The sequence below is a fragment of the Brachypodium distachyon genome, chromosome 2, assembly GCF_000005505.3.
Source record: "Brachypodium distachyon strain Bd21 chromosome 2, Brachypodium_distachyon_v3.0, whole genome shotgun sequence".
Lineage (NCBI taxonomy): Eukaryota > Viridiplantae > Streptophyta > Magnoliopsida > Poales > Poaceae > Brachypodium > Brachypodium distachyon.
Window position 1 is genome coordinate 9,095,324 of NC_016132.3, and position 20,713 is coordinate 9,116,036.

Sequence of the window (20,713 nt, forward strand, 5' to 3'; positions counted from 1 at the left end):
TGAAGCTTTCTAGGCACGATGTTAGAGTCGTTTCAAATGTAATAATGTTTGTTTCTGCCGGATGTAACCTTGGTGATGATGATAGTGATACTGTGCTCTTTGTTAGTTCTCTGTGATTTCAAGTGCCATTTCTCAATTTAATACTAAGGTTCTCAATTTAATTCAGTTGTCGTGTGCAGGAACGTTCTTTCTTTCTTTTTGGGAAAAGAAACATAAGGGTTTCATGCACTATGTTTAGCAAGAGTGCGTGCTAAGCTATTACATTCTCGGAAGCAGAACTTAACTGTAATGTCTATGGACTTCATCATCATAAAATACTGGTACTACTTTTCAACTTTGTATGCATACACACTAAAATGCGGTATGTTCTAAATAAAGTTGCGACACTCGTATGGCACACAGACGGTGCCTGGCTAGTTGGACAAAAACACATAGGGCCAGGTCAAAATCAATCGACATGAGCCTTTCCTTCGGAGCCATTGCGTCCGTTTCCTTGTCTTTTTTCAGAACCTCGTCCGTTTCCTTATCATAGTAGGCAGCAACGGTCTCGATCTTTCCAGCGCATCATTTTACTGCCCAAGCATTTCATCGTGAATGGCTTCATCCCTAGTGAATTGTGAACATTAATCCGTGCACATTGAAACTTTTCTTCCGAAACATGAAACATGAAAAAATTACAGCATTCATCGGTGCTGCGGGACTCAAGTGAGCGGGCGGCAGCGAGTTCGCTGGTACTAATACAAATTTGTTTTCAGAATTCTTTAGAACTTTAAACGTCGTCCTTTGTAGGCATTGTGTGAGTGCAAGCATGTGGTTCGGTAGGTGTGTGTACGTATACGTTGCAGTCAGCGTATCTAAGAAAAACCGTTGTTTGGGTACTGGAGCCGTGAAGCCAAAAGTACTTTTTCTTTCAAAATAAAGTCTTTGCAGTATACTAATTTTACATTTATAATTGCTGACAGAATTTTCTATAAATTTAGTCAAAATTTAAAACTTTAACTTAAGACAAAATAGAACGTCTTATAATATGAAAAGGAGGGAAAATTGCATGGGAGGACTTTAAACTTGGCAGGCATGTTCAGTTTCATCCATTAGGTTGCAAACTTGGCAGCCAAAGGAACGAGGGAGGCAACGGAAAGGCGACGGCGACTGCTACAGCGGAGCAGTGAGCGGCACTTTTGGAGAGAAAGGATTGGGGAAAAGGAAGAAAGGGTTGGCCGTCGGTTCGGGTTTTTGAGGGATTTAGCTCCGTGGACCGCGGGTATGAGAAACTGTTTCAGGGGTTAAACAAAAGATTTCATCACCCCGAAAATTTGCAAAAGACCCCTGAGCCGGTCATATCCATGTCAGTTGCTAGCCTGGCCAATTTAAACTCAAATTAGTTGATTTGGACTAAAATGAACTAGCCTGCCAAGTGTAAGGTTCCACTTTTCAACTTTGTAAGCTAATGGATGAAAATGCCCACCAAGTTTAAGGCATTGCCATGCAATTTCCTCTAAAAAGAACAGGAGAGTACAGTACAAGTCTCTTCTTCCCGGAGCATGTTTCCGGAGGAACGAATCATTTGCCAAGACTTTGATGGTATTTTCCTTAAAAAGTCCAAGACAACCCCTCTCTTAATCTTCGAGTGACGTACGTATGCATTAGTGGGACTCAGGTGCACCTTATGTCCTAGACCTTTCACCATTCCAAAAGTCACGACTAAAAATTGCATAGTGCAATTCGCTGTATTGCATATATGTAGAACAGAAAAGCAATGATAAACAGGACTGTGCATAGTACTAACCAAACGTTCCCATAGAAATGTACATCTGCAGACTTTCGGTACCGTTCTTTTTTTTCTTTTTCCTTTTTGCCCTGCCTAGTTCGTCTGTCGACGTATACAAAGAGCCAGAGTTCCTCCAGGCAGCATTTCCTAACCGAATCGCCCGCCGTTATTAGGTCGTTCTCACGTCGCATTGCGATTTCCCAAGAAAACCGACGTAGGAGTGCCCCCGTGGGATAAAGTAAACTAGTCGTGCAAAAAAATGGGGAAACCCGCGGCGGCCCATCCCTGGCTTCACCCGGATCGCACGACAGCAAACGGACGACGCACGCGGTGCCGGTGGCGCAGCCCGCGAGAAACCGGTCCAGGTTCGCCCCATCCCAACCAACCGCAGCGCCTAGTGGAGCCGTGGTGTGGCCCAGAGGCCAGAGAGCGTAAACAAACACTTTCCCTCGCTGGCGTTCTGAATGATCCGTGCGTGCGTGCACGCACATGCTTATAGTCATGGCATTGCGGGAACGGGTGCGTGCGGTGAACCTGCCCACGGCGGCAGGCGATATGGTGCAGACGATGGATAGATAGATAGATGCCTTCCCCCCAAATCCGTTCTCCCTTTTTCTGAAACTCGACGCCTTTCCCTTTTGCTTTAGGATCAAAGATCAATCGCCGAGTCGCTGACTGACTGCTCTCGATCCCCGGCCCGGTCGTCGCCCTGGCCTCTGGGCACCCGCGTCACTGTCTTATTCTGATCGAGCGTGTAAATCTAGAAGCGCCTTGTCAGCTTCCCAGTACTTTGTAATCTTCTTTTTTTATATAAAGTCAGTACCGAGTAGTTGTAATCTGGAAGGTGATGATCGATCCGCCCGTGTCATCTGGTGGCTGCAGAGACGGTAATTGCTCCGTCTCTTGCTAAACTATGCTCGATCTGGTAATGTATACGTGTTACGGTTCGAGGCTATACTTAGCTAGAGTAGTATAGTACACGCCATTCGTCTGAAACACATGAATTAATTAGACATCGACAATATACGCGCGCGCCCTCGTCGCCGTCACCCGTGAACTTGTCATATGAGTCATCAGTACACGTACCGCACGTAAAACAAACCCCGACGAGGACTTTTCCGCCGGCCGGTTGTTGCTATCTCAAATACAGTAGAATATTGCTATTTTTGTAGTCCATGATGCATGATAGGCTGCTAGCTCAATGGTTGGAAGTGCCAGGTCACCCCAAACAAACAAAACCACTAGTTAGCTCTTGTGCTATGCTGTCCGCAAGTGCTCAATTATCTTAAACACCAACCTCATACAGCATGTTTCATCTGCTACTGCCTACTGCGCCGTGTGCATACGGTGCTTAGCCATCTCCAGCAGCACTGTACCGCCATCTTTGGGGTTCACAGGTTGCATATAATGCCCCCTCACCCACATAATTGCCGCGAATATGTACTCTACTTTTCTCCATCTTACTCAACGACCTATCCACAACGAAAGAGGTGCCAACGTGTCCGGCGAAAAGAAGAAAGCTCGCTGGGAGCTAGCGAAAAAGGCCACAACTTTTACACGAGAAACCCGGCGCATAATTGCTCCAACAAACATGTCAAAAGACCCCGGTGTCGACCCCTGGAGGAGGCCGCCTCTGCTACGCGCTCGGTCTTGTCGACACACGTCCCCGGCCGAGCCGACGACGGGAAACAAGAGGATGGATTAGGATTAGTGCCCACTAGCCACGCCCGCTAATTTTGTATTGTCGTCACGTATCTCCTAACCATATCTAGCCCCATCCTTAAACTAGACTTGTTACGTGGAGACGACAACAGCCCGCAGACGAGAAGAAAGCCAACAGGAGTTAAATTATTAGTCCTAACCAGAAAAGAGATCGGGGGAAGAAGATACGCTGCCCCGGCCTACTGCAGGTACGAACGAACATGACAAAGCCGGAGGAAGAGGAACGGAGGAGCGATCAAATTAGTGCGGCTACGCTACGCATCCTGGATCCTGATCGATTTGCAGCAGGATTAACATATTGGGGGGCCGTCTCGCTTTCGTGACCTGTCCTAATCGATCGTATTCGTGCCCGGGGGGAGCAGCAGAGCTAGGCTGATGGGGGCATCATCTCGCGCTCCTAGTTGGGGGCACGGGATGGAATAATCCTACCCCGTTTCGGCTCTTTTTGGGTAAACTCGTGCTTTTACCGACACGTCGGTTTAAAGAAATGTATTTTCTTCCTCCGACCGGGAGTGGCCTCTCGTCACACGCTGGTCCCATCGACCCGTCCAGTCGGCGCGTCCCACCAGCAAATGATTTGTTGCTGCTGTTTTTTTTTTCCCGATGTTACGGGTGGTTTTCATCTGTTTCAAAAGTGGAAGATCACATTTCAGCTGGCTTTAGATTCAGTTTGAATTTAAATTGATGTCAAAAAAAGTTTGAATTTGAATTTGGTTGCTTCCCTGGCTGCTGGTGCTTTGCAAGCTATGCTTACTCCTGCCCCATGACCGCTGATGCCGCCGCGCCCACTTCTCGTTAACGCCGCTGCCCGTCACGGCGTACACCGGTAGCACGGTCGGCCGCCATCGGCCTCCGGATTCTGGAAGCTTCGATCCGTGGAGGAAGACAAGAGCGTGAGTGGGGTGAGTGATGGTACGTGGTATGGTACCACAACAAATTGAGTAAGAGTAGATTTACCGGTCACGCGCCGCGCACGTCATCGGCTCATCGCACTTTTGGACAAATTTCACATCCAAAATTCAATCACAACTCAAAGAACAAAAATGACAAAATCATACACTCCATCGGATCCATAACAAGTGTCGTTGATTTAATGCATTTGTAATAAATCAGCGACACTTATTATGGACAGGAGGGAGTAGTGAATAGTATATCAATTTTGATACTCTTGACTTCATATTTAAAACTCGTCATTATTTATATTTAAGGTGTGGATCGTCAAATTTAACTTTGATGTTTATGGCATGCATGAAAAATATTTATTGCGTCTATATCATGACTTTTCTAAAAAAAAGAATCCAAAACTTTTCTATGGAGCTAGTGCACTAGTAAGTCTCAAGGTGCTGCTGCACCTGATATGTTCCGTGCATCTCGGTGGGCACAATACTAGGCAAGCCATTACAGATTCAAGTGTAGATGGACCTAACCATGTCTAGATATGCTTGGCTTCGCGAACGAGGCTTGCCTGCTCCGACCCGTACTCCCGTGCTTTCCAACAGCTGAGATTTGATAGCCGTCCACTTATAAAACTACTACGGTCACTAATATATTGCACATGTGCGAGCACAGGAATGAAGTAGGCATGGCCCGTCCGTCGTAGAGATGTCCTCACCGTTCTACGTTCATTGCCACATGCGGCAGCCTAATAATAAAAAACATCAGAAGATCACAATTTTTTGAAAAGTTGTATCACGCAACCACATTTATCGAAAAACTGTCCACATAATCACACATTTTAATACAATTGTTTCAATTAGCCCAAAACCGAGTGGTTTGATGGTTTCACGTGAGGTGAGGCCCGCCTGTCGGATGCCACGTCGGTATCTACCCGCCTCGTTAACCTGCGGGACTGGCCTAAAAACCGTGATTTTCTGAAATTTACTCATAGAAGCCTAGACTTGAGTATACTTTGTTTCTAAAACTTCGACGTCATTTAGAAACAGTAAGTTTAGATGCAACCATTGCAAGTATCGTGCCATCTATTTAATCATAACCTTTCACACTCATGCATTTCACTAGTCTCACTTATAGCCAGTTTACGTGTACCGTTTCTTTAAGAGTAAATTTCACACTCATGTATTTCACACAGTCATTTGCTAATTTGTCCACGAAACCACACATTTTCGGTCTGACTGTCTCAAGTGACCCAAAACAGAGGTTTAAACCCGTTTGCTATGACTCCTTACATGTGGGCCCCACCTGTTAGGTGCCACCTCAGCAAAAACATGACCTGAACCATTATCCCCTAAGGTCATCAAGGACAATGGCTAGATTTAGCATCATTGTGACCTTAGGGGAAGTGTTGTTTTGTGTGTATTATAAGCGGTTTGACCGACGTGGCACCTGACACGTGAGGCCCACTTATTAGGAGTCCTGATAAACGGGTTTAACCCTTTGTTTTGGCCATTTGAGACAATCAGACCGAAAGTGTGTGTGGTTCCGCGAGCAAATTAGCAAAAACTGGATCTCAATGAGAGACTGCCCAATAAACCGTGCTTTCTTAAAATTTATCCTTTCTTTAGGAGTCAACATTTTTATCTCTCCTAAAATCTCCCTCGCCACACATGTTTTTGGATGATGTGGAAGGGAAGAGAACACCCTTTCCAGTAATCCAGTGGCAATATTGTTTACGATCTGATCTGATGCACCGTGTAATAGCCTGTACCTTTTTTAAATGGGAATAAATTCCCCCCAAAAGTAAATTTATTGCCGCATTCATGTTGTGACAATATACTCCGTAGGACCGACAGACCGTTAAATTTGTTTAAATTCCAGCAAGGTCCGTCCGGTGCAGTCCACGCCGTATAAAATCACTATTGCTTCCAGTGCATTACAGGGTCACTCATTTTCTCTCCTTTGGCAACGTCTCAGACACGGCAAACTTTGGCGAACGCGTCGCCGTCATTCGCCTCCGCCACTTGCCACAACTCGACGCCACTTCCAAAGACGCCCAGCAGCCATCTGCTGCGCTATCTGCATCCCAGGGAAATTTGAGGTCGAGATATACACAATTTGAGGTCCTTAAACTCGAGGCTAGGAAGAAAAGAAAAAATGCGCACACACACAGATTCTATCAACAAAATCCTTCCCAAATCCGGGCACGTACGCAAATGTATCCTCTGGATGGAGGCCCTCCAACCTGAGCTTCGTCATCCTCTCTTCTTCCCCGTGGAAAACAAGGGCCATCTCTTCTTTTCTTTTTTTTGAGGGAAAAACAAGGGCCATCTCTAACGAACGCATGGCTGCCAATTATTGGCTCGCCCACAAAACAAGAGACGTGGAAGGAAGGAAGCCGGCTGGCTACAAACAAGGAGAGATCACAAACAAAGAGAAGAACTCCCACGCGCGCGCATAAATACTCGTCTCCTCCGCTGGGGATCCATTTCTTCTTCTCTCCTTTCTCCCTCCCAACCTTTTTTTTTAGCTTGGAAGCGAGAGAGGGGAGGGGAGGAAGGAAGGGCACCGGTGAGCTGAGCTAGGGAAGCTGCGTGGGGCTGGATCACGGGGCCCCACACTTCTCTGCTCACTCACTCCTCCCACCAACTCTCTCTCTCTCTCTTATCTCCTTCCGAGATCCCTTTCCGATAGGACCATTCTTTTGATCTTTCCTTGGCTCCAAACAATTACCCCCGTTCCAGCTGCGGAGATCCCACCTCGGTTCCCTTCCCCTGAGCTGCGGGACAGGGTAAGCTCCAATTTTAAGCTCCAATTTGAGCTACCTCGAGCGTGTCTCTCCGCTCCAATCCGGGAAATCCAGGCTCGGCAACAAGTGTCCCCCTTCTTCCCCGGGCTTCGATTCGATCGAATCCCGCTTAATAGTTTCTTTTCTTGTAAAGTTGGTTTCCATCGCGTCACCCCCTCCGATCGGCCGGAGAAAAGGCGAGTTCTTGATGCGGCTGTGGTCGTAGCGGCGGCAGCAGCAGCAGCATCTCTCTTTCCACTGGGCCGCGTTGTTTATTGGTGAGGAGCACTGACTGCCGGGTGCTGCAATCATCCGTCGTCCGAGTGCTTCTTGTCTCTGATCGATCGATGCTTGCCCTCGTCGCCACCTTCGTCTTCTCCTGCCTCCTCTTCCTCTCCAAGCCATGCGCCCGTGACATGAGATTCTTCCTCGCCTCCCTCTGCCAAGAACTCGCGCTCTCGCTGCTCGGCTTCCTGGCCGGCTACAGGCTGCTCGGCGGGGTCGCGTCCACGCCCGCGCCCACGCGCGCGCCCGCGGACGCCATGCCGCTCATGCCGTCCTTCAAGCGGAAGCGCCCGGTGGCCAAGGTGGAGAGCGCCGAGGCCACGGGGGACCCCTCGCTGCTCGACCTCCCGGAGCTGACCATCGACTGCATTCTCGCCAGGCTGCCGCCCGCGGAGCTGCGGAACATGGCCGCCGTCTGCCGCTCCATGCGGGACCGCTGCCGGGCCGACCACCTCTGGGAGAGCCACATGTCCGACAAGTGGGGCCCCGTCATGGGCGCCGCCGCGAGGGAAGAGTGGAGGTCGTATCTGTCCTCGTCCAGCGCGGCCGACGGCGGCGGCGGCGCGGCGGGGTGCGGCTCCGGCGGCGGTGTTAAGCGCCGGCGGTGGCTCGCCGCGCTGTCCTGCGTCTGCCCCGTGGTGTCCTGGATACGGCCTAGGGCCGACGGCGGCGCCGGCAAGTCGGCGGGCCCTGTGCTGGATGACTCTGTCATGTCGTGGTATCTTCACATGGAAAGCGGCAAGTTCTGGTTCCCGGCACAGGTCTACAACCGAGAGGTACAATCTCGTCTCTGAGCTGCTAATTCCTTCCATTATTGCAAGCCATGATACTAATTGGTGAGTAGTGTACTTTGTTAATTGTCAGTTGGACACTAGTGCTAATTATTAGACTGATTGGTCTGAATTATTAGAAACAAGTTGTAGAGCAATCATTGATGTTCACACCTTAGTTTGGTTTAATGGAATTGCTTCTCTTGTGCCTGATTGAGCTGAATATAGATGAGCTTTCCTGCTGGCCTTCTACTGATGTTCTTTTGGGCTCTGGTGTCTTTTTTTAGTTTTTGACTTCCAGTGTTTTCAGTTACGTTTGATGAACAATCCTAAGACTAAGGTTGTTTTGCAGCATGGGCATGTTGGTTTCATGATGTCATGCTATGATGCAGAGCTCAGCTATGATTTCCACACCGACACCTTCCGTGCAAGGTACTAGCTTCTTTCTCATTTTAGCCATGGAGTGTAAACACTGCATATATTCATATGTTTTTGTAGGCGAACAAATAGTTAGCACATGCTTCATACTTCCTGGAAATTGTATCTTCCAGTTGTCTTATCTGAGATGACTTAAAATAGAAAACATCGACATTCCAGGTATCCACCACACGGGCGACGAACTGTAGTCTTGGAGGATGGTGTGCAATGGGACAGGGTCAGGGCACCTCCTGTCGACACTCTTGCACATGACCTGCACGTCTCTGACTGCTTACATGAACTCCGGCCTGGCGATAGCATTGAGATTCAGTGGAGAAGGAACAAGGAGTTCCCATATGGTATGTTCCCGGGCACCCAACAATGCCATTCTCGCTCTCCACAGTGCTAGAAGAATCATTAAACATTGCCATACGGGATATGCTAATCTTATCTGATAGTGATGAGGAGTATTTTACCAGTGGACAGTTTGTTCATTCATGTGCTGCTATGTTTGGCAGGCTGGTGGTATGGAGTTGTTGGCCACTTGGAGTCATGTGATGGAAATGAGCACTTTTGTCGGTGTCATCTTAGTGGTGAGGATAACTTTAATCTCAGAGACTAATTTATTTGAATTGACTAATAATTGCAAAGTTAGTTGCATATACATAGGCTTTTTATAGTCATGACCCATGAACATTCCAGCAAAGACCAAAGAACATTAAAATACAACATCATGGCCTCAAACTATTGGTTATCCATTTAAGAAAAGCAAAGTGTTAACCCCCAAAATGATGACTTTAGCTTATGTTTGACCTTAATTTTACTTAAAAGAAGTTGTGTCTTATGTGTATTCCCATTAACTAAAATTGGTTCATCTTCTACCCAGTAATAAATTATGTTGATAACCTACTTAACATATTTATGAAGATACCTGACATTGATATTTCTGTGTGACCACTTTGTTCAATAAGAAGCCATCTATTTAGATACTGCTTACTTTTTGAAGATCGTTTTATTATATACAGTATGCATTTTATTTTCAGAATAAAAATAACCAAGTAGCAAACTCATTAGAAGGTTGAGGTCAAGCATCTTGTTCTTTGCAGCTACAATGACTGACAGCTGCCACCAATTCCTTTCTTCTGAGTGAACAAAAATAACCTATGTACGACTTTCCATGTGGTTGAACTTGAAAGTTGAAACACAGTTAGCGTGTAATGAGTACTAATGCTAAAGTATGCACATTGCTACTAGTAACCAGACTACCTCTGTGCAACCCTACTCTATGTAACTGAAACTCGTTTTCCGTCTAACTTACAAACTCTTCTGTTGATTAATATTCTAGATACCATTGTGCTGGAGTTCAATCAATACACACCTGGCTCAAGATGGAGGCAGTCTCTGGTCAACCGGAAAGACCACAGGGAAGAGGGCAATGAGGGCGACGGGTTCTACGGTGGAATAAGGAAGCTCCACAGCAAGGATGAAATCTCCAAGTGGAAGCAGCTGTGGCCAATAGATATCCTGGAGTAGCGGGAGCATGCTATTTCGCTGTTATTACAACTCATCAAGTTGGCTAATTGATACCTTCCATTGATCCAATCTGTACTCCCACAATCAGCCGTCCCTCCGTTGAAACTGTACACACGGATTAGAACACGAGGTGACAGATCTGGTAGCTGGACACGGTTGTAAACTTATTGCCGGGCAAATCCACTCAGACTGCTTATTATTTAGGGGACCGCAGGCCTGTAAGAAGTCTACTTCCAGTGTATGTAAACCGCAGTCTGGGCCTTTTGCCTGCTGTTGTAGTTCTAGAGCAGAAAGATCAAATGTAAATTACATTTTTAGTTCAAATTTATGACACATTAGTTGCAATTGTCTCCCTCGATCATTCGGCTGTGGACTGGAATGTGACAAAATCAATCGGTATTTTTGTCTGTACACAAAGTTGAGGTTTGAACTTCGAACTACTCTGAGATTGACTCTATAGCTCTCCACTGTCATGTTATGTGAGTTGAGTTGCAAGCGAAAAAGAGAGCAAGGAAGCACAGCTTTCAGAGCAAGACATTGTCACAACTCAAAACTGGAGTTTGAACTCTTACCAATGCCTGAACTAGATCCAGGATGCCACCTGAAATGTGTAGGATTAGGAGTTCTAGGAATTCTCGGAAATGAAGCACCGAATTCCTACATAAATTCGAACACAAATCGCGCCCTTCTCTATTTTCAAAACAAGAGCGTGTAGAATAATAAGATGGATTGAGAGGATAATACAAACATGAGCTTCCACCCTGAACTTGAAGCTCATGTTGGGTACTTCTCCTGCAGACCTGATAGCAAGGGTACAACTGGTACTGGTTGCCAGTATATGTTCAGATCGTAGTAGATGCCAATTGTCGAGCATTTTATGGTGATCAGATAGTAGGTGACAAGCAAGTGTACCCATGTACCTAGCTTGATTCAGTCCAAAAAAAGGCGTGAACATTTGGAGTCAGAAACGGAGCATACTGAATCCCGAGACATGACAATAGCAGTACATATATCATCATTCTTGTGCCGGAAAAAGAATTTGACAACGAGGTTAAGTCATTACACATGCATGAGATTACATAATCTCATGCTGGGTCTCTACTTGCAATCTCAGAGCAAAAATATCCCTAGCAACATATTTAGTACATGTACATTTCTGCGTTAGGCAAACCGGCGTGGTAGCCCCACGAGAGTATTTCGAAAGCTAGCCTCCTCTGCTTGTAGTCCAGCTAGAAAACGGATGGACTGCTTCACGCTCTTTTGTCCCCGGCGCAGCGATCATTCCCACAGGGTTGAGCAAGGAGGCTTGAACGCGAGGATGGCCACGGTTCTGTCTATTGCGTTTGTCTCTCGCTCCACACGGTCTGATGCCGAGCTGCTGAAATTATCCAGTGGGAACAATTAGGACTAGGAATAGGTGAACAGACCACATTATCAGGATATGTGGAACATGGTAAGCATGCTACAATTGGATGGCAAGTATATATGGTATATATATATACCTAGACTCAATGCCTTCTGATAGCTGAAAACCTTGTTCGTTTGTGATCGTGATTGTTTCTCCATTTGCAGAGGTGCACTGCGCTTCCGAGCTTTCAGCCAGCCTGTAGAAAGCGTCACGGAGGCAGACACGCATCTTCTTTGTCAGCTTCAGAAGCAGATACAGACATGTAAAGATGCAGGGTTACATGAATGAAGTAGACTTCCCAAAAACAGTACCCCTCTTCCGGTGAACATACCTGAAACACTACATCTTCAAGTTCCTCAAGCACTGCTCCTTCCCCGTTAGAGGAACTCTCTATATCAGCAGTGGACCAGCTCCGTTTCATGGTGCTCACCTCAGACTGCAATTCAAATCTGGTCAGTATCCAATTCAGTCATTGCAGATGCTTAATAAAGAACCATTTGTGGTGGCACAAATTTTACCTTGTCCATGGAGGGGTTTACTAGTGTCTCTATGCTGCCGTCTGCGTTGCTTGGATCATCTTGCAGGTCATGGCTGAACAATGGGAAGCCACAAGTGTCCATGGTGTCCATTTCATTACGATCTTGATTTGCTACTTGATTTGTAGAATCGGTTAATACTCCGCTCAGCATGTTCTCATAGGACAGCAGCCGGTGCATGGAGCCTGGGAACATATCCAGTGCTTGAAACGGCGTATCCATCATCCTCATTTCATCATCCGAAAATTGACTCCTGAAAATGATGTAGGACGGTATGAGTTTACAGCTATACAATTTTTTTACAACGGTTGTGCATGGTATCGCACAATTACTTTCTATGAGCTCTCAGTAAGCATTTGTACATACAAGAATATGTCGTTCGTTTCCTTTGTCTGCTGTAGCTCCAACGGTGCTGGACCCTTAGATTGTTCTTCCGATTGCCCTGTACTACAACCTGAAGATGCAGCCCTGTCACATTCGGATGACCTCTCGCATTGGTTGCTCCGTTGATGTTCATCGGCATCGAAACATTGTGCAGAGCCTTCTTCATGCTTGTCTGAATATATGCTACTTGTGTTCAGATCATCAGATAGTCTTGAATTCCACTGTGTCCAGTAATCTCCTTGCTCCGCGTTTTGATTCTCAAAAAGTTCTTCATCAGAAGGGAAGATGTTTCCACCTTCTGGCAGGAGATAACATGCCATGCCACTCATCTGGAAAAAGTAAAGACACTATTAGAACATCAACCAAACTAAATGCCACACACAATTTTTTATTTTTTTTGCATTGATGGGTATTTACTGAAGCTCTGATTCATAGATTCAGGATTTCTTTTAAGCAAAGTTGTAACTGAGGGTTAATCAGTTTGCAGATACTGAGCATCAATCTAAGCAAAGAAGGCCAATTCATGTAGGCTAAGCATAAAAGGCCGATTCATTTAAGCTACGGACAAAAAACCGTGTATGTGTTCCTTTGGGCAAAGAGGAGACCAATCATGCGGCTGAGCTTACAGTACCTGCTGCTACACATATCACAACTCTAACCGATTAAGAAATTCAATCATGTACTAGGAAGCAACGTGACAAAATTTTATTCTTCATTTTTTTGGCTTTGAAAAGTAAATCACAGCAAGAATGAAACGGAATTATCACAACTTAACAGAGCGTATCAAACACCACCGCAGTCATCAACTTGCGAAGGTGAGGCGATTTGCAAGAAAAGAAAAAGAAAAGCAGTACACGCAAGCGCTCTGATGCTCAGATCTCATGATACCCTGAGCCGAAGAAAGCAAAAAATCAAAACCCCAAACCATAATTAACTTGCAGCGTTTGGCATCAGCAATTCACCAAACAAAGGCTTGCAGGGCCAGGCAAAAGAGGACGCGCGCGCGAACGGTCCAGCAGGAGGATCAGAAACAGAGACGAAACCGACAAGAACTGCAACAACTACGTACAGAACTTCTACAAGAAGCAAAGAACCTCTCGTTTCATTACAAAGTTTCTTTTCCTCCAGGTTTCAAAATTTTCTCTTGGTCACGCATCCAAGAACTGAAGAACGTGAGGCTAGGTAGCTACTTGGAGAAAAGAAAAAGAACTCCAAAATAAATACCCTGCCTTGTGAACGAAACCTGACAGGAGGAGCGAAGTATAGAGCAATTGCCAGATGAACAAATCAAGAACAGGAAACAAATCAGTGGCCCAAACCTTTTTCTCTGCTGTTGGTGGTTGTTCTTGTTGTTGTTCGTGGACGGCGAAATGCGCGGAAGCGTCTAGGCGGCTGCTGCTTATAATTGTGGACGGGGAGAAGAGGAAGAGAGGAGGGGGAGCCGCTACTTAACAAATCCAGGGAGCAGGATGACGGGTGGGGCCCGGGGCAAGCTGCGGTGTGAGGCGATGAGCCAAGCAAAAGGTTTTGAGTGGAGGCGCAAACTTGTGGCTGGGGATCGTGGTTATCTAAATCTAGGCTGCCGCTGCGCCACGTCGGCCCTAAGGATCATTTTCTCTCTCTCAAATACGTATTGCGCTCTGTGCCCCACGTAATTTGTTTGTTTACTCGTCTTCTAACGTAAACACCCCCCTGTGATACTAACATTCTCATTCCAGCCCCCGGAAATGGGAACCATTTGTTAACTCAAAGTAATGCCCAAGTGGGTCTACTTTGTACTGCTCACCAGTCTGATCTGCACATGTTGTTTTGTTGTTTTATCATGTTAACTGCTTTTTAGTCGGCAGACGAGATCGACGGCTTGGACTCCATGGTCTTTTTTTTTTCTACCAGCTAGCTAGTACAACCACCTGATCCCAAGACCAGGAGATGGTGAATACTAACTAGGCTCCGGAAGCAAGTTGGCTCCGTCACTAGAACCAGATCGTCGCACTTTCACATAGCTCATGATAAGCTACGCATGCAAAGTTTATGGTTATTACCGCTCCTTCCTATCACAGATACTTGACTCAAATTTGCCCAAATATGAATGTATCTATTTTTAAAAAACGTCTAGATAAATGTAATATTTCGACAACAATTTAAGATCGGAGTGAGTACGTGCGAGTATGTTTGTTTAGTTTCTTATTTTTTAAAATAAATGCAAAATGATTATTAGAGAATCAAGTTTTGTCAGATCTATTCTCTCCGATCCAAAATAAGTGTCGCTGATTTAAGTACAAAGTTATACTCTTTCCATTCTAAAATAAGTGATTACAAATCCACGTCACTTATTTTGAGATGGATGGAGTACTAAATCAACAACACTTTTTATGCATCGGAGAGGATAGCTATTTAATTTAGCTCAACTCGACTAGGCTGCTAAACATCTATACTACGCATTTAGAATGTGTTTCAGTTTTTTGTCTAGTCTCACAATTATCTTGCTATGATGTATGAGCATCACATTTTTTTAAATGACAAACTCTCGCTATCAGCTCATATATATACATCTAGTGCTACAAATGATTGAACCTTGCTCTCGTCCCTAGGGTACTTGATAGCATTTTGTTTTAACAGGTGACTTGTTGAATAGCCTTAGCTAGCTTTGTCGGACGAACAGAGACAAAATTGATCAAGGAAAACAACGCTAAAAGACCATCTATGAAAGTAGCCGGACCATGTATATAATATATCACGAAATTTCACATAGCAGAGCCAAATGTAGCTAAGCACTTCGCAACGGCACATAAATCATAGTGCAAACGTACATAGAACAATATATTCTTTTTTAAAAACAATGGAAAGATACTCCTTCGGAAGAGAACCAATCGAACTAACCAGGAGATAGGTATGAATCGCAGGCCCGTATATTAGCCGCGGCAGTTTGGGCGACCGCACAGAGCTCCGAAAAATCAGGGCCTCAAATTTTACTGAAGTCAGTACTAGTCACGTACTTAATAGCCGTAAACAGAAGGCCAACATGAGCGCATGGAGATAAAAGGAAAGAAAACCACAATAGTGATCTGCTTTCCGGTCAGACCAGCTAGGATAAAGAACAGAACAGTCTAAGCCCATAAATCCACAATAGCCCATTAGGTTGAATCAACGCATATTTAACTACTGCTACTTACTTCCATCGATATATCAATTCCGCGCGATGCGTCGTTTTCTGCCCGATCGATTCGTCTACTGGGATCGTCAATTTGACACGGGCAAAAACGGTGCTCTATGGCCATCAGACTAGATTATTTAGGACCTCGTTTTGTATTTTGTTAGGGGGCCTCAAATTCTCTGGTACGGGCCTGATGAATCGGTTGCTATTTCCCAATAAAAAATAAAATGAAGTTAACAAAACATTAAGCTAGCACAAACACAACTGCCTCGTAAACAAGAAACCACAAATGCAAATGCCAGTAGTCCCTGGGACTCTTGAAGCAGCAATTACGCCATCTTATCCGCAACAACAACAAAAAAAAGGCAATTTCGCCATCTAGGAGGAGCCTCGCTGACAGGACAAGTCTTTGGCCCACCACAGGACGGCGGGTGGGCTGTGCGCCAAGCAAAAGATGTGCTGAGAGACTATTCGTGTGGCCACAGAGCATCGTCCGGACACGGCTAATCTAAATCTAGGCTTCGGCTGCGCCACGTTGGCCACTGACAAGATCATTTCCTCCTCCCCCCAACAATGACTACTATTATTCGTGCTGCAATTATTATTTTCTCCAAAGCACAGCGTCTCCCGGCAAAGCTGGAAAGGAACGGTGCGTGGTGCATGCGACCCCTGGCCCCACCTAATATATCTGCTCGGAGGAGATCGTTCTGGCACTTGTGGATGCACCACGTCTATCCTTTCACCTTTTCTTTTTGCCTCCGGTGGATACTAATTCGGTGATCCCATTCCGGGCTTTACTCTCCAATTTTGCGAGATGCTGACCGTGGAAAAGCTAAGATCCATCCAAGTGTCCACCAAATTTTATTTTATTTTATTTTCCTTTTCTTTTTCTTTTCTTTTTGGAAAAAGTGTCCCGAATTTTAGCTTGAAAAGAGTCCAGAATCATTTGGTTGGTTTTACTCGCAAGCCTGTCTCCTTCAATTCGTTGCCATGAGGAATATTACTTTATTCGGTTTCTATGCAAGGGATAGAATGGACTGTAGGCCGTTATCTCCAAATGAACTAGGGCTTCGCACGTTGGTCAAGTTTTCCTTGCACCGGCACAATGCACTGATTGCTTCCTACTGGCGGCAACGAGCTAAAATTAAGGATTGCGCCCTCGGCGACGAAAACACAAAATATTTCCACACTTGTGCCTCCATTCGCCTCCGGAAAATCAAATTAAGCTTCTGAACTTCGAAGGATCCCAGATCTTCTCTCACTCTGCTATGCAATCAATCCTGTCAGGTTTCTTCTCTTCGATCATTGGTGTCCCTGGCTCCTCTTGTTTCAACTTCGATCTCACTAGCCTACTTTCCTCCTCACGCCCGACCTCATCCCAGACTCGATCTCTGGCTGCCCCTTTTTCGGACCTCGAAATTAAAGAATGCCTACTCTCCATGAAGGACGACGCAAGCCCAGACCCTGATGGTTTCGGCCCAGCCTTCTACAAGAAATTTTGGCTCTTTGTTAAGTTCGATCCAAGGGAATTTTTAGCCAACTTCTTCACCCTTTCTGCCGATCTCCGTCCGATTAACAAGGCCTTTATTGTTCTTCTTCCGAAAAAACAAGGGGAGTCCTCTCCCGACCACTTTCGCCCGGTCTCCCTACAAAACTGTTGTCTCAAAGTTGCTTCTAAGTGCTTGGCCTTGCGACTACGGCCTCACATCCATGGTCTAGTTCGCCTCGATCAAACTAGTTTCGTCCAGGGCCGAAGTATTTCTGAAAACTTCATCTACGCTGCCGACATCGTTCAATCCTGTTTCAAACGGCGACTCCCTTCCATTGCCCCAAAACTTGATTTCCAAAAAGCTTTTGACTCTATCTCTTGGGTGGCCCTTCGCAAAATCCTGAGCGCCAAAGGATTTCCGGATAAATGGTGCGATTGGATTTCTAACCTTAACTCTTCCAGTCAATCTGCGGTCCTACTCAACGGTTCCCCTGGGCCTTGGATTCAGTGCCGTCGGGGTTTAAGGCAGGGAGACCCCCTTTCCCCGTTTCTTTTCATTCTTGTGGCCGACGTTCTTCAGCGCCTTCTTCTATCGGCGTCCTCCCAGGGCCTCATCTCTCACCCTATTGACGATAGCTTGCCTTGTCCTATGCTACAATACGCCGATGACACTCTGATCATTCTGCGCGCTGATTCTGCCCAACTTGCTCATCTTAAGAACGTCCTCCTTCAATTTTCTGCCGCCACCGGCCTGCAAATCAATTTTCACAAAAGCACCTTCGCCCCAATTCATGTCGAAACGCAGGCGGCTACGGAGTTGGCTGCCATTTTTGGGTGCCAGGTTTCATCCTTTCCCCAATCCTATCTCGGCCTGCCCCTATCCACCCACAAACTACGCCTTTCGACTTTCCGCCCTATCATTGATAAAGTTGACCGCCGCCTTGCTGGTTGGAAAGGGAAATTGGTTTCTATCGGCGGCCGTGCTATTCTTGTAAAATCTGCTCTGCGTGCGATGCCTTCTTATGCCATGGGGGCCCTCCTTCTTCCGGCTGGCACGATTCACGAAATTGATAAGCGTTGCCGTGCTTTCTTTTGGACGGGAGAAGACCATGCAAAAGGCAGAAATTGTAAGGTTGCTTTGGATGATGTTTGCACCCCATTGGTAAAGGAGGGCTGGGCTTCCGTTGCCTCCGCACGCAAAACACTTGGCTTTTGCTTAAGCACCTTGCCAAGGTCCATCTGCCAGGTTCGGCTCCTAGGGAGCAGCGCTTCGCCCTTTCCTATGGTTGGTCTGCGCTTTGAGACCTCAGAGATCCTCACCACTTAGACACTCCGATCTGGAAGGATATTGTAAAGGGCCTTGATTTCTTCCGGAACATTTCTAAGGTCACCGTTGGGAATGATCTCTCGACTTCCTTCTGGCTTGATCTGTGGTTAGGCGACACCACCCTGGCTCACCGTTTCCCTGCCTTGTTTTCACACTCCTTGCGACCCAACATTCCGGTAGCTGCAACGCTTGCTTCTTTTGACAGCTTAACCACTTTCCGGCCTAGGCTTTCTCTTGCGGCGCAATTAGAATTTGGTGACTTGCAACTTTTGTTGTCTACTGTTGTCTTGAATTTACAGGCTCCAGATGTTCGGGTAAGTCGATTGGACGACAAAGGGCTAGCCACGAAGACAGCGTACTCCTCGGCGATCGGCGATCGGCCAGACGACCCGGTGGCTCCGACCATATGGAAGAATTTTGCAACCAACAAATGCAGGATTTTTATGTGGCTGGCTTGCAAAGGCCGCCTATTCACCAATGATCGAAGATTCCGCCGCGGCCTCACATCCTCTGCAAAATGCCCTTTCTGCGAGCTCCCCGAAACCTCTACACATCTGTTTCTTCACTGCGCTTCGATCACCCCGATTTGGTTGAATCTTCAGTCGCTCCACCCTGACGCCACGGCCTGTGATTGTTTGGCCGACCTCACAACCCACTTCCACTCCGACAACGTCAACTCCACAATTATAATAGCTGTGCTTTGGAATATTTGGAAATGAAGGAATGCCATGGTGTTCAATGGCTCTACTGAGGAACCCCATGAAGTCATCATGCGCTGTGCTTCCGACCTGGTTCTTTGGTCCTCCAGATGCAACTCGCCTCCCCGTAAAGCTCTTCTAAATGATTGGGCAATAATGATGTCCCACCTTGCCTCTAGACTGTAATCCCCCATCCCCATGTAAATTCGACTACCACCTCTGTAAAGTTCAGCGTTTTTTAATAAAGTTGTGTAGGCTGGCCTCGGTCCGCCGTAGTTCGGGTCAAAAAAAGAAGATAGAATTGACTGTATGTCTATTATACATCTTTGTAGTACATGTGTGTTACTTCAAGACATAGGTACATAGGGGTTTGAATTCCAGACGAAAATTTCATATTTTTTTCATTGAGTTTCAAAAAAGAAATATTTCAGTTGTCAAAGTTTGATCTAGCCTCTATGGCAGCATAACGTGTTCATCGTATCTTTTTGTTTTGAGGTAATCAATGGGAGGAGAGCATCCTCACCTGAATGTGTATCAAAGTGTTGGCTCAAATTAAAGCACGCTTTGGGGGTGATAGCCCAAGTTTGACCGCATGGTTGAACTTGACAACATACAAGCAACAATCCCGTCTAGAAATCATTGTTTGGAGTACATTGTTCGTTGTTAGGTCCCGTGTTGTTCTACCGGTAGATTTGTTCTCGGGTCATAACCTTGTGATACATAATGGAGAAGCCATATGTCACAACGCCACATGATGGCCTCGTTTTTGTTGTTGTTGCAAGCTTTGAACTCGGCCTTGTTGTTTGCCATCTTTTCAATAAAATTATGGTTTTGTGCATCCGAGGATGTAGAAGCTAGGAGGATATACATGCGTTCCTTTTTTGAATAAAAAGAAGCACCGCATATCTATCAACTAATCTTGTTTATTTTAGAGGGCAGGAAGGAAGGACATGTATATTCTATAAATTGAGTCATGACTCATTTTAAGGCTTGTCCTGGTGTAAGCTGTCTATCTGGGTTCAAGTCTTAGATTAAGCGTCGGTGTGTCGTATGTTCACACATGTGTGCGTATGTAATGATAAACCATGTGTCCCGTAGTCCGTAAGGTCATGATTTATCTTAGCGTTAACGCTCTAGAATTGAGAGTCACTTGAACGCGCACACGTGGATACGGTAGTGTGTTTGGAGGGCTTGTGTGAGTGTGGTTACTTGTAATTAAAAAAAAAGACATGTGTTCTTGAGGTTTTGGATTTCAATCTACATCCGCCAAACGTTTTAACTTTTCTCGATTTCTAATATGAAATTCGTAGATTAATTTCGGTGTGGTCTGAATTTTTTACGCTATTCAAAACTCTTGGCTGTGATACTATGTAGACTTTTCCACAAGCGTGCATATGTTTTTTTTCGGAAAAGATAATGAGCTGAGGTTCTCGCAGTTGTCTAACGATAATGAGCTGACGTCCCGCTATAGTCCTGTCCCTTTTTTTGAGTAATCAAGCGTGATGTAAGCGGGATTAAGAAGTGGTTAGAGTTACTGGTC

General features: G+C 45.9%; 2 protein-coding genes across 3 annotated transcripts; one reads left to right on the forward strand and one right to left on the reverse strand.

Moving 5' to 3' along the window:
- Positions 1–6,782: 6,782 nt before the first annotated feature.
- On the forward strand, positions 6,783–10,535 carry LOC100828985 (F-box protein At2g32560). Its single transcript, XM_003567304.4, has 5 exons — positions 6,783–8,233; positions 8,580–8,659; positions 8,825–9,003; positions 9,163–9,237; positions 9,990–10,535. The coding sequence occupies exons 1-5, from the start codon at positions 7,520–7,522 to the stop codon at positions 10,175–10,177; spliced, it is 1,236 nt and encodes a 411-aa protein (XP_003567352.1). The 5' UTR covers positions 6,783–7,519; the 3' UTR covers positions 10,178–10,535.
- Positions 10,536–11,169: 634 nt separating this feature from the next.
- On the reverse strand, positions 11,170–13,978 carry LOC100830815 (protein LNK4). 2 transcript variants are annotated; one of them, XM_010232491.3, is made up of 6 exons: positions 13,825–13,978; positions 12,488–12,834; positions 12,104–12,374; positions 11,917–12,021; positions 11,680–11,825; positions 11,170–11,552 (listed from the first exon to the last, which is right to left on the reverse strand). In XM_010232491.3, exons 2-6 carry the CDS (start codon positions 12,832–12,834, stop codon positions 11,456–11,458), a joined length of 966 nt encoding a protein of 321 aa, XP_010230793.1. In that variant the 5' UTR covers positions 13,825–13,978; the 3' UTR covers positions 11,170–11,455. The 2 variants fall into 2 exon arrangements, with proteins under 2 accessions (XP_010230793.1, XP_003567358.1); XM_003567310.4 differs by having other exon boundaries at positions 11,170–11,555.
- Between the last annotated feature and the right edge of the window lie 6,735 nt (positions 13,979–20,713).

Excerpts from the sequence above, each read along its gene's own strand:
- LOC100830815 (XM_003567310.4), bottom strand. The coding sequence starts at position 12,834 with ATGAGTGGCATGGCATGTTATCTCCTGCCAGAAGGTGGAAACATCTTC. Across the intron at positions 12,375-12,487 it reads GAAACGAACGACATATTCTT|GAGTCAATTTTCGGATGATG; the intron begins GTATGTACAAAT and ends CATCATTTTCAG. Across the intron at positions 11,556-11,679 it reads TCAGAAGGCATTGAGTCTAG|CAGCTCGGCATCAGACCGTG; the intron begins GTATATATATAT and ends GGATAATTTCAG.
- LOC100828985 (XM_003567304.4), top strand. The coding sequence starts at position 7,520 with ATGCTTGCCCTCGTCGCCACCTTCGTCTTCTCCTGCCTCCTCTTCCTC. Across the intron at positions 9,004-9,162 it reads GAACAAGGAGTTCCCATATG|GCTGGTGGTATGGAGTTGTT; the intron begins GTATGTTCCCGG and ends TATGTTTGGCAG. Across the intron at positions 9,238-9,989 it reads TTGTCGGTGTCATCTTAGTG|ATACCATTGTGCTGGAGTTC; the intron begins GTGAGGATAACT and ends TTAATATTCTAG.